Source organism: Sinocyclocheilus anshuiensis, unplaced genomic scaffold, assembly GCF_001515605.1.
Source record: "Sinocyclocheilus anshuiensis isolate Anshui unplaced genomic scaffold, SAMN03320099.WGS_v1.1 scaffold279, whole genome shotgun sequence".
In the NCBI taxonomy this organism is placed as follows: Eukaryota; Metazoa; Chordata; class Actinopteri; order Cypriniformes; family Cyprinidae; genus Sinocyclocheilus; species Sinocyclocheilus anshuiensis.
The window spans coordinates 551,380-562,968 of NW_015549591.1; the positions used below are offsets into that span (position 1 = coordinate 551,380).

The following is an 11,589-nucleotide window of genomic DNA, read 5'->3' on the forward strand; positions in this document are numbered from 1 at the left end:
ACACGCCTACAAACACAAAATTAAGTAATCAAGCCAGAAAGCATAAAACATCATAACAGAGCTGCTATTGGCCTGTGCTTTTTGTCGCTGTAGAAAAAAAAATGTAATGGCCAAGCCTAGATGGAATTTGCAGACTTTATAGACCTAGAAAAATGATGTCCCGCACAGTCCCAAACTCTTCACTGGGGAGTCAGCAACTATCCTGCACTGCGATATATGGTAGGGATTATGGCAAAATGGTAATTGTGAAAGTTTAAAGTCACAGTTTAGATTAACAGAGTTTGTAAATTGTAGTTATAAGATATAAAGTCACAATTACGCAAAATAAAGTTGCAAGTTATAAACTGATAGTGTTAACGAAAGCAAATGTGAGATAAAAAATGCATTTGCCTAAGGAACCATGGTATTTCAGCTACAAGTCTTTAAGCTCTTTAATTGAGACTCGTGTTTCACGGGATTCGTACCCAAGCGCTACGTATCGCAAGTGCAATGAAATGTACCAGGTGTGCGACTGAGTAAGTTTACTATGAAAGAAAATCCATACATATGAAGCTGATTATGTGATGCAAATGTCAAAATGAATTAGTTTACAAATCATGAATCATGAACTAAACGTGTTTTGAGGTCATAACATAGTACTGTGCAGGGAAATGCACTATAATAAGTCTTTATTCCTCAACAATCTGCCACTGTAATCATAATTTGTGTGTGAAAAGGAAAAAAGTTTTTAGTGATTTACTTTTCATTTCAGGTGGAAACTGCAGTGGCATGTACAGATACATTTTTGTAGTTTTGCAAAAACGTAGCGGCACTTTGTCTTTCATTGTATGGCCAAAAACAGCTAAAATATTCTTGTTTAATATTCTTTAGTTTTCTTGTGAACTCAAGGGGAAAATTCAACAAATAGTTTTTGGCTGACAGGCTGATTATAGCAGCCTGGGACTTCATAAACAGAGCTGCTAGTGGCCTGTGTTTGTTGTCGCTGTAGAAAAAATGTAATGACCAAGCCTAGATGGAATTTGCAGATTTTATAGACCTAGAAAAATTATGTCCTGCACAGTCCCAAACTCTTCACTGGGGAGTCAGCAACTATCCTGCACTGTGACATATGGTAGGGATTAAAATATGGTAAAATGGTAATTGTGAAAGTTTAAAGTCACATTTTTGAGAAACAGAGTTTGTAAATTGCAGTTATAAGATATAAAGTCACAATTACGCAAAATAAAGTCACAAGTTATAAAGTCAATTATCAGAAAGAATGCCGCAACAGAGATGAGACACCGCGAGATAAAGAGAAATTGTGAGATTTATAAAGTCACAACAAGAGTCACCTTGCAAAAAATCAGTCACATTGTGAAACATAAAAAGTCATATTGGGAGATATAAATCAAACCCAGAATATTATAATTATGAGAAATAGTCGCAATTACTACAAAAGTCACAAATTACAAGAAACAGAGTTGCAGTTACAAGACCAGTTGTGAGATATAAAGCTGCAATTGTGAGATATGAAATGACAATGTGAGATATAAAGTCACAGATTAAAAAACAAAGTTGTACATCACAGTTATAAGATATAAAATCACAATTACACAAAATAAAGATGCGAGTTATAAAGTCAATTATCAGAAACAGACACTAAGAGATAAAAAGTCAAAATTGCGAGATTTATAAATTCACATTACAAGAAATAAAGTCACATAGTGAAATATAAAAAGTCATATTGGAATATATAAATCACACCCAGATTATTATAATTATGAAAAATGTAGCTGCAATTGCGAGAAACAAAGTTGTAGTTGCAAGTCAATTGTGAGACATACAGCTGCAATTATGCAATATGAAATTACATTGTGAGATATTGTCACAATTTTGAGAAACAAAGTTGTACATCGCAGTTGTATGATATTAAATCACAATTATGCAAAATAAAGTCTAATAAAATTGTGAGTTATAAAGTCACTTATCAGAAGTTGACATAATGTGACACTGAGAGAAAAAGTCACATTGCATTAAAGTTACATTGACATTTAAAAAGTCGCAAATTACAATAAACAAAGTTGCAACTGCAAGACATATAGTCAATTGTGCAAAATGAAACTGCAATTGTGACATATAAAGTTGCAAACACATTTTTATTATTTTCACTCAGAGCTGGAAATGGGTTTCCATAGTGACATGAAAAGCTGCAGGCTAGTTAGCAAGAGTTAAATCAGTATTATAATGAAAATTTTGCATTATATATGTTGCTGCTTGCTTATTTTTCATTTAAAGGGGTCATATAATGCGATTTCAAGTTTTCCTTTCTCTTTGGAGTGTTACAAGCTGATTGTGCATAGATAAGATCCCTGAAGTTGCAAAGACTAAAGTCTCCTAATTTTGACTGACATTTAATAGAGAAATATAATTTTTGGCTCCATGAGATGTAGTTATAGTACACACAACTGGGTTGTGGTAACTAACCAAACATCAACCCATTACAAACCACCGCCAACTAGTGAGCAAATCATAGTTTTACTAGGCTGTGATGTAAACTAAAGGCTACAGCGGTTTAATAAAAAGGACAAGCCCTTCAATATGTCTTCTTGTTTCAACAGTAAATATGTCAACACAGGAAAGATATTCATCCATTTACATTCATAAAATCATTTCAAGGGGTTGTTAAGACAGCACAAGCCGAGAGTGATGGTTTGTGTGCATGAAACCAAAGAAACTGCTTTACTTCACGTAAATGTCTCTCTGTGCATATGAACTGCAGGAGAGATCTTTGAAGATCAATAATATCCGAAGCTGAAGGACAATGGTGATGAATCAGGATTTCATCCTACATTTATAGCTCAGGCTGACACCAATTCTACAATATTGGTTTCGGCCCTTTCTCTTCTTAAGGAACCCTGCGCTGAGAATTGTAATTAGCATACTGCACCGGACTAAGACGTTGATTTAAATAGAAGCATTTTGAAGGCCTGTTTGCGAATATTTCAGGGTGAGAGAGAGAGAAAGAGGGAGGCAGAGAAAGTGAAATGACTCACAGATGCTAAAGTGGTGTGAATCACACAGAGTGGTCACTCAGTCTGCACCAAACACACACTTAATAGACTCTATGCACACTGACACACACACAAAAGAGTATTATTACATACTTTAGCATTCCTTTTTCTACATTTTTAGTTACAAGTAGACATAGGAGAGTGCATTAAAAGAGTAGTTCAACTGCGCAATGTCCTTTAGAATCCCTCTATATTTGTTCCACGGATGAAAGAAAATCATACAGGTCTGGAACGACTACTTACCTTTATGTTGTTGTAAAGAACTACAATAAATGTAGACTGGTGTTTTCATTATAATGAGATCATAGAAATGGCTCACACGACTTCTGTGCTATATTCCAAGTGTTATAAGTTATAGAATGGCTTTATGTGAGAAACACATTGAACTTTAAAGAATAGGTTTGTCAGTTTTCAACCAGCTTTGTATTGTTAGTGTCGGTATGTAAATGAACAATGTGAAACTCTTTTTGTCCATGTCACCTGCACTCACATATCCACATTTATTTTTGTCAGCAAATGGATGAAATGGATGAAAAAATGTTCATTTTGCGTAATCCAGCTGACTTTTGACAGTTCCAGGACTTTTGTTAAAACTATAGATCAAATTTATGACATTTATTAATTAATTTATTGACACAGGTGATTTTTTCACCCCTTAAACTGCTGTGATCACTGAGTGAGTTGAATTCAAGAACTGGAACTGTCTGATTCACTGTAAAGATCTGACTCAAAAGAACGATTCATTCATAAATCAGACATCACTTCTCTCAAGTCGAGATTAATAACTTTATAAGACTTGAAATATAGCACACAAGTCATATTAATCACTTTTATGATACTTTTATGGTGATCTTGCATCCGATTAAAGCTTGAAAGCTCATTTTCTCATCCTTCAAAATTTCCTTCAAGTTCCACTGAAGTCATACAGGCTTTCAACAACATGATGGTGAGTAAATGATGACAGTATTTTTTTTTGTTTTTGTTTAAGTGAACTATCATTTTAGAACGCTCACGCACAAGTATTCTCGTCTGAAGCCGGTGATATTTGGTGATTAAGAGAGACGCACCAGTGCTCTTGTAAGCTGGTGCAGCCTGAGTGCTTGGACAGGATTATATAATGGGACAAGAATTCTCATATCCACTTTAAAAAAAGACATAATTAGCCATCTGCTCTCAGTGGACGCAGCGTCTTTGAATAGACCGAGAGATATGAGGTTTTTGCATTCTTGGGGTTTTGCTCCCTGATAACAGAGAGGCCAGAGCTTATGCTCAATCTCATGGAAAAGCTCCATTTTCTCTATTAAGTTCCCAGACTATATTGACTTATTTCTGGAAAGATGGATTGGGCAGATTGTGTGCATTGTTATTCTTTCTATACTCTCTATGTTCTATCTTTAACAGCTTCATTATGATGTAACAGCTGATAAAGCACCAGGAACAAAACTGCTCTGGGAAAAAAAAAAAATTAAGGCTTTGTTTAGACAGCCCACAAAATCTGATTTTTAGCATGACTCAAATCAAATTCAACCTAATGGTTCTCAACCAGGGGGTTGGGGTCCTCTAAGGGGCCTCAGCAAGCTTCCAGGGGGACCCAAAATATGTTACTTTTAATTATCTTAAGATAATCTTAATGAAAATACAAAATAATAATTATAATAATAAATAAAGATATACAACATTAAACTTAATCAGGGGTAAATTGGGGTTGATCATAATCAGATTTGTTTGGAATGAGTCTGAATAGTCAGGGGTGCATTTCCCGAACAATGTTACATAGTGCTTAACTACCACAGTAAGACGCATGGAGAAACTAACTAGTGAAAGTGAAGTGACGTGTGGCCAAGTATAGTGCCTCATACTCAGAATGTGTGCGCTCCATTCATCCCATCCAAGTGCACACACACAGCAGTGAGTAGTGAACACACACCCGGAGCAGTGGGCCGCCCGGGGTGCAGTTGGGGGTTTGGTTCCTTGCTCAAGGGTCTCACCTCAGTCGTGGTATTGAGGGTGGAAGAGAGCGCTGGTCATTCACTCCTCCCACCTACAATCCCTGCTGGTACCAAGACTCAAACCTGTGACCTTTGGGTTACAAGTCCAGCTCTCTAACCATTAGGCCATGACTGCCTTCATGACTGTTTCCTGAAAATGAAGAAACTTTGTCACACATGCATCTTTCGAACTACAGGTTCGATGTTGTTGTATGTTGTTTAGAACATTAATGACGTCATGCAGGAGGTGGAGTGAACACTTCAGATAATTAATCAGTTTGAGATCAAATTAATCTAAGATTATTGGTGTAATCAAAAAAAAAACAGCATATGAGGACTGCTTTGCTATTTTTGTTCTCCATTATTTTCCTTACGTCACTCCAGGGTTTGCCGTGTTACTAGAGCACATCCACATATGTGCGCTGTTAAAAACAGTGCTATAATTAACAAACTAAAAGATGTAGAATTAAAATTGGCATATGTATCGAATTAAAGATATAGCTTTCATTAAGTTAGCATGCTTATTTTAGCTCACGTGCATGATCTATTTAAGTCCATATGTCATACTAACTAAGATCTATGCTTCTAACCACAGGTCAAGAGCCGCAGTTCCAACCACACGATTTGGGAAACACCAAACTGTTGAACTATGTTGGTAGCAGTGGAACTTGCAACCATAGTTAGCTAACTATGCTTTTTGGAAACGCACCCCAGATCAGTAGTAGTTTTTATCGTTGTTTGGAAAATGATTAAATATTGTCTGAAGCAGTTTCTAAATTCACTTAATTTTGCTCACTGTTTCCTCATCTAGTGAACTCGGTGACATTCACTATAGTGAATAGTGAATGAGTGAACACGTTAATAGTTAAGGACACTGAAACTCTCAGTTATTGCCAATCAGCCAGATATTGACAAATTTTGTCACTTTCAAAATGCCAGTGTGGACAGTGAGTCCTAAAGATCCAAAAACATTTTGAGAATTTAAAAAACTCAAAACCTAATCCAAAACCTATTTGTGATGTAAACACTTATCTGCCCTAATGCATTTTTGACAACACCAAAGCTCTTCCCACTACCCTGTCAATCAATCATTGCACCAATGCGAGGTTTTAAACTGGCAGAAAAAAAATAAGCATCCAAAAAAATTGGATAAGCCTATGCACACGCATGCATGATTCACACACAGTGGCATGGATCATGTGAAGCATATACATCTGAAGTTCAATTACAGCTGCTCGACTAAAAATAACGATGAGCATTCAGCTCAAAATGTCACATTTGTGCAGAGATTAACATTTAAGTACATTTGCCCTAAGACTAAACTGGCTTTAACTGGTTTAATTTAGCCTAGCTGGTCTCCAAGCCTGGCCAATAAGTTGTTCTGCTGGTTTAGCCTAAACAAATGAAAGTACCCAAATCCTCTCTAAAATGAACAAACGACCAGCTAAGACATAGCATCACATTGACATCTTGTTTCTCTCACCAAACATATTGTTCTAGTCCACATCTTTCACGTCTTTTGTCGTAATGCTGTAAACCGAGCCAGTCTGCCCTCTAAAGCCGCAGTGTTCTCAGGGTCTGCCTGAGGCCTGCCCTCTGTTCCACCGAGATGCAGACTTCAGATCAAATTAACAGCCTGAATAACTCGATAACACAAACTGGGGTGATAAGACTGATAAAGAACTTCTCACTCTTGAGGTCTAATGGTGGAGATAATTAGCTGGACTTTCATTGGCTTCCTCTCTCTCTCCTTCACTATAAGGTCATTTGATGGGCACTGACTGGAATGAATTGAAATCACCTCAAATACGTATTTTTTTAAATAATGATATTTCACTGATAATTATTTAACATTGAACTTCTACATTCTGCAGTGTAGCTCAAAGGAAAAGGAAAAAGCACTGGTAAAGTATTCCATTGGTTAATTTAGGCGGGTTGTTGGTCAGACTTCAGTTGAGGCTGCAGATTAGTGCTCGACTAATTTGAAATGATCTTAAATTATTACATTTATATTATCCAACCTTGAAAATGTGGCTACTTCATCGCTTGTTAGTGGTGACACACAGTGCCCTTGATCGAGTAACATTACTCCAAATTACCCCTGGGAGACTGTATAATATGTGTACAAGGACACTTTGTATAAAATCATCAGCTAAATGACTAATTAACAATCAGCACTTCCATTACGTTCAATTATGATGCCTGGAGGAAAGGCAATAACATTTGTTAATGCAGCAGTGGTTAAATACTTCGGCTCATAGCTGAAAGAGATGATTATAACCTGCTCCAGTGTGCTTGTCTATGTATATATATGTATAGAGTGTACTCTAAGTAACTTCTTATTACAAGTCATTTAATTATTAAACAACTACTTACTGGCAATTTCGTTATATTGATCTATGATACACAATAAAAACTTTGTTCATAGTTTTGTTGTTGGGCCTAAATTATGGAATGATTTATGGAGTAGCCATTCGTATTTCTAGTTTTAAAGCTAGGCTAAAAACTATATACTGTATATGTATATGTAAACTGTTAATTGGCTTTATTTGACCTTACCATACACAGCAGAAAATTATATTTTAAAAGACAGCACATCAGTGTAGTGTAAAATATTGTAAAAATGTTTAGGCCTAAATTATCACATAACCTGACATAATAATAATAATAATAATAATAATAATAATAATAATAATAAACAATTGGCAATAAGCATTATTTTATGGTAAATTATTATTAAAATAATTTTTTACATAGTAGAAAAATTAGACATCACCATATCTTCCACATATGTGGAAGAATTCCCTCCACGAACCATCACATTTGTGCTGTCTTTATGTTATAATATACGACGCAATTACTGGAGTCATTCTGATCACATTTTAATAACTTATATCAATCCACATGTGCTTTTACAGTAACAAACAGGTTTTAATAGCTCAGATAGGTTGTTATTATACCATTATATCGCTTAATGGCACATACAGTTCCCAAAATGCCTGTAACATCGTCTGTTTTATACGCTAAAGTTGAACTTGGCAAGTTTTCAGACCAGTTAAAGACAAGAAGCGCATCTCACCTTGAAACTTGAAGCCCTCTATCTGGATCCAGAGGCACAGGTCCTCCGTGTCGCAGTCGCAGCTCCAGGGGTTCCCGCTGAGCCCCAGAGAGCGCAGCGCCGGCAGCGCGATCAGCGAGCTGATGTTGAGCGCCGTCAGGTTGTTGCGGCTCACGTCCAGCACCTGCAACGCCGCGTTCTCCGCGAACGCGTCCGTGTGGATCTCCGACAGCCCCGGGTTATCCGTCATCCTCAACATCACCAGGCTGGCCAGCGGGCCAAACGTCCGGTCCTCGATCTGCGTCAAGGTGTTGAAAGACAGATCCAGGTAGGCGAGCTTGCGCAGGTTGCCAAAAGTAGACTCGGAGATATCCGTCAAAGAGTTGTTGCTGCAGTCCAGGTACACCAGGTCCGACAGGTAGTTGAGCTGCAGCGCCGGCAGGTCGCCGATCCGGTTATTGGAGATGATCAGCTGCCGGGTGCCCAGCGGGAGGTCCACGGGGAAGTCGCTTAACTGTTGTCCCGCGCACTGGACCACCAGCTGGTCGTCGCACACGCAGCGGTCCGGGCACCCGGCGGTCAGAGCCGGGGACGGCGCTACATCCATGACGAAGACGAAGAGGAACACCAGCCGCAGTGACTGCAAGCTCGGCTGGGGCAGAACACGCATGATCCCGCCGCCGGCTTCATCGACTGTGCGTGCGCTCGCGCATTCTTCATTGATCTGCGGGATCCGGTTCGGTCGTTGCTGCTGGCCAGGAATGTTTCTGTGTTACTGAGCCGATGCTGTTCTTGGGATCCTCTCGCAAGTCTCCTCAACAGCGAAGGTGACCGTGCTTGGCGCGTCTTTAGTCCGTTCTGTGGAGATCACCATGAGCTCATTCGTTGCTCAAGGGTGCTGGAAATAGTTTGTTGTGGATTTTTCTTAGTCCCGGGTTAAACACTTGAACTGATTTGCCCACAAGTCCATAAGTGTGATTCCGCGTTGAAACGCAGTTAAGTTGGGCGACGCGGTTCTGAGACGCACCATCGCGATGTGTGTGCTGCTGTACGGCGGATTCTATCTGGTGTGTGTTGCGCTGCTTCTCTCTGCAGCTGTGAGTGAGTGAGTGAGAGTGTGAGAGAAAGAGAGGGAGGTTGTTGCACTGAGTCTGACACACTGTCTGTGTGTCCTGCTAATTTGGACAGGGGAAAAACACCCGCGTACACCTCTTAAAAGCTTTCAACACAGGTGCACTGCGCTCATAGAGCACACAGGTGGATGCACTTTTTAAGGTTCAATGTTTAGAACAGTACATAGTATAGTATAGCATGGTTTAGTACATAAGTCCGGGGCTACAGGATTATGAGTCAAAAGTCCAGTTACAAGGCTAACAAGAATAGGTTCTACGTTTTGATAAGGTTCCCATTAAGTTATGAAAACGTAATGTTCTGACAACGTTCAAATTGTCAATTAAAAAAAAAAAATCTTGGTTATACCAACATATAGGAACATTCCATTTTATCATTCTGCAAACATTATGGGAATGTTACGTTTCAATGTTCTCTGAACGTTTTCAAACAAAACAAATAATCGTTTTGAACTAATCCAGTTGAATGAATGATTTAATGATTCACTCAGAAACGACAGCATCTAGTCGTCGCTCACTGGTGAAATGATGTAACCTGCAGAAACAGTCAGCAATATATAGAAGCACATAAATGTAGTATGATAGTAGCCATAGTCTAAACAGACAAAACAAGTCAAGGAACCAGAAAAAGAGAGTCCCACTACATATTGTTTTGAGCACAAGCACTCCAAGATCAGTTTGTGTGCGTCTGTCTAGGTTCTCCTCAGTAACTCAGTCATCTGTGTACAGTGATGTCACAAGACTCCATCCCTGACGTAGCAGAAACAGAGGAGGGACAGAGTGTACAGCCACTGACTTTGACCGTCTTGACTCTGTCTGTGAGGCGAGACAGATGGAGAGAGAGTCCGTTGCATTCGAGCTGACGCAGGTGCAAGAGAAACATGATATGCACATCTACAGCATGGAGCCTGTTCTATTATTGTTGTGGGGGATCATTGTGTCCTCCTGTATCAACAAACATAGGGCAAATCATTATCGAATGAAACTATTCTTCATTTGAAGATCTCAGTCTGTTCCTCCCGGGGTTTTGCACCAACAAGCCTACATGTGAAAATCATGATTCATTTGATTGTGTAACTTTTATTGTGGTGGAGTAACACTTTCCTTTAGATGTTCAGGCCTCCCACAGGTAAATCGACTCACCAAGTAGAGCCGTTGTTGTGTATGACTGGGGCACGATACTCCATACTGGTTGTGTGGGACTGGAAAAAGTAATAACAAATCAGTTGTACAGTGTGATATGTGTCCAAAACTCTGCTCAAGGTGTTTGAGTTGAATCAAATAAAGTTCCACAACAATCAACAAACATGCTCTGATGCGTTAATATGGGTGGATCGTATTTTAGTTCTAAGAATACTCAAATTAACAGGAAAAAAGTACTAATGTGATTTTAAGGTTTCTACACCTGGTAAGTTATAAATCAGATTTATTATAATTAATACATTTTGCATAATTGTGACTTTATTTGTTGTAATTGTGACTTTACATTTTTCAATTGCAACTTTATTTTCATCATTATAATTGTATGTCTTACAAATTAGACTTTATTTGTCGTAATAAATAAAGTCCTGTCAGGCGTGCTGCTGAGTGGTTTGCGATTTAGTCTTTCTGTTGGAACAGTGCCGGCCCGTCCAACAGGCGGTACAGGCGGTCGCCTAGGGCCCCGTCTTAAGGGGAGGGCCCTGAGGCCGCGAGGTTGTCAATTAAATTTCAAGGTGTGTTCGACTTCAAGCGGCACGGTGCAGACAGATCGGTGTTTGACATCGAAGTACTGCGAGAGCTAGGCCTATATACAAATGGACAGTTCTGCATGCTTTCCTATCCTATTGCGGTACTTTGATGTCAAACAGTTATCAATCTGCAGCGCCCCTTTAAGTCAACACACATACAGATGACGCACCAGGGCTGTACAGTGCGTTTAAACACATTTAATGACGTTTTTGCTCTAAATTCATTTCATAACATCAGTCGAGTGTTTGAAATAACTTCCTTTTGTGATCTGACGTGGTTTCATATCACAGAATGAGGCAAAATCACTTCATAATATTCTATACAGGGATAAAGGCTATGTTGATTAGCATTGCATTATAAATATACTGTACATTATGCATATAAAAAATACCCGTGATGGCTTGAAGAACAGAGATACACCATTTAGTCACAATCGTATGTTTATTGTCTTCATTCTTCATCAGTTAAAACGTCCTATCTGCGTTTTATTCAGCTACTGCAGCGATAGCATATGCCTTTGTCCATATTAGGAATTTCCTCCAACGTGATTTTTGTGAGTATTTAATTTTATGATTGTTCACTTATGGTTTTACTGCACGAGGCCACCCTCCGGCTACCAGTATGAATGAAAC

The 11,589-nt window shown here is 38.7% G+C and overlaps 1 protein-coding gene across 1 annotated transcript in view; it reads right to left on the minus strand.

Annotated features, from left to right (window-relative positions):
• lrrc52 (leucine rich repeat containing 52) overlaps positions 1-9,350 on the minus strand; it is a 32,004-nt gene extending 22,654 nt beyond the window's left edge. Inside the window, exon 1 of the mRNA XM_016446624.1 lies at positions 8,118-9,350. Coding sequence (XP_016302110.1) covers positions 8,118-8,766 — 649 coding nt within the window. The 5' untranslated portion in view covers positions 8,767-9,350. The remainder of the gene's footprint in view (positions 1-8,117) is intronic.
• Positions 9,351-11,589: the final 2,239 nt, after the last annotated feature.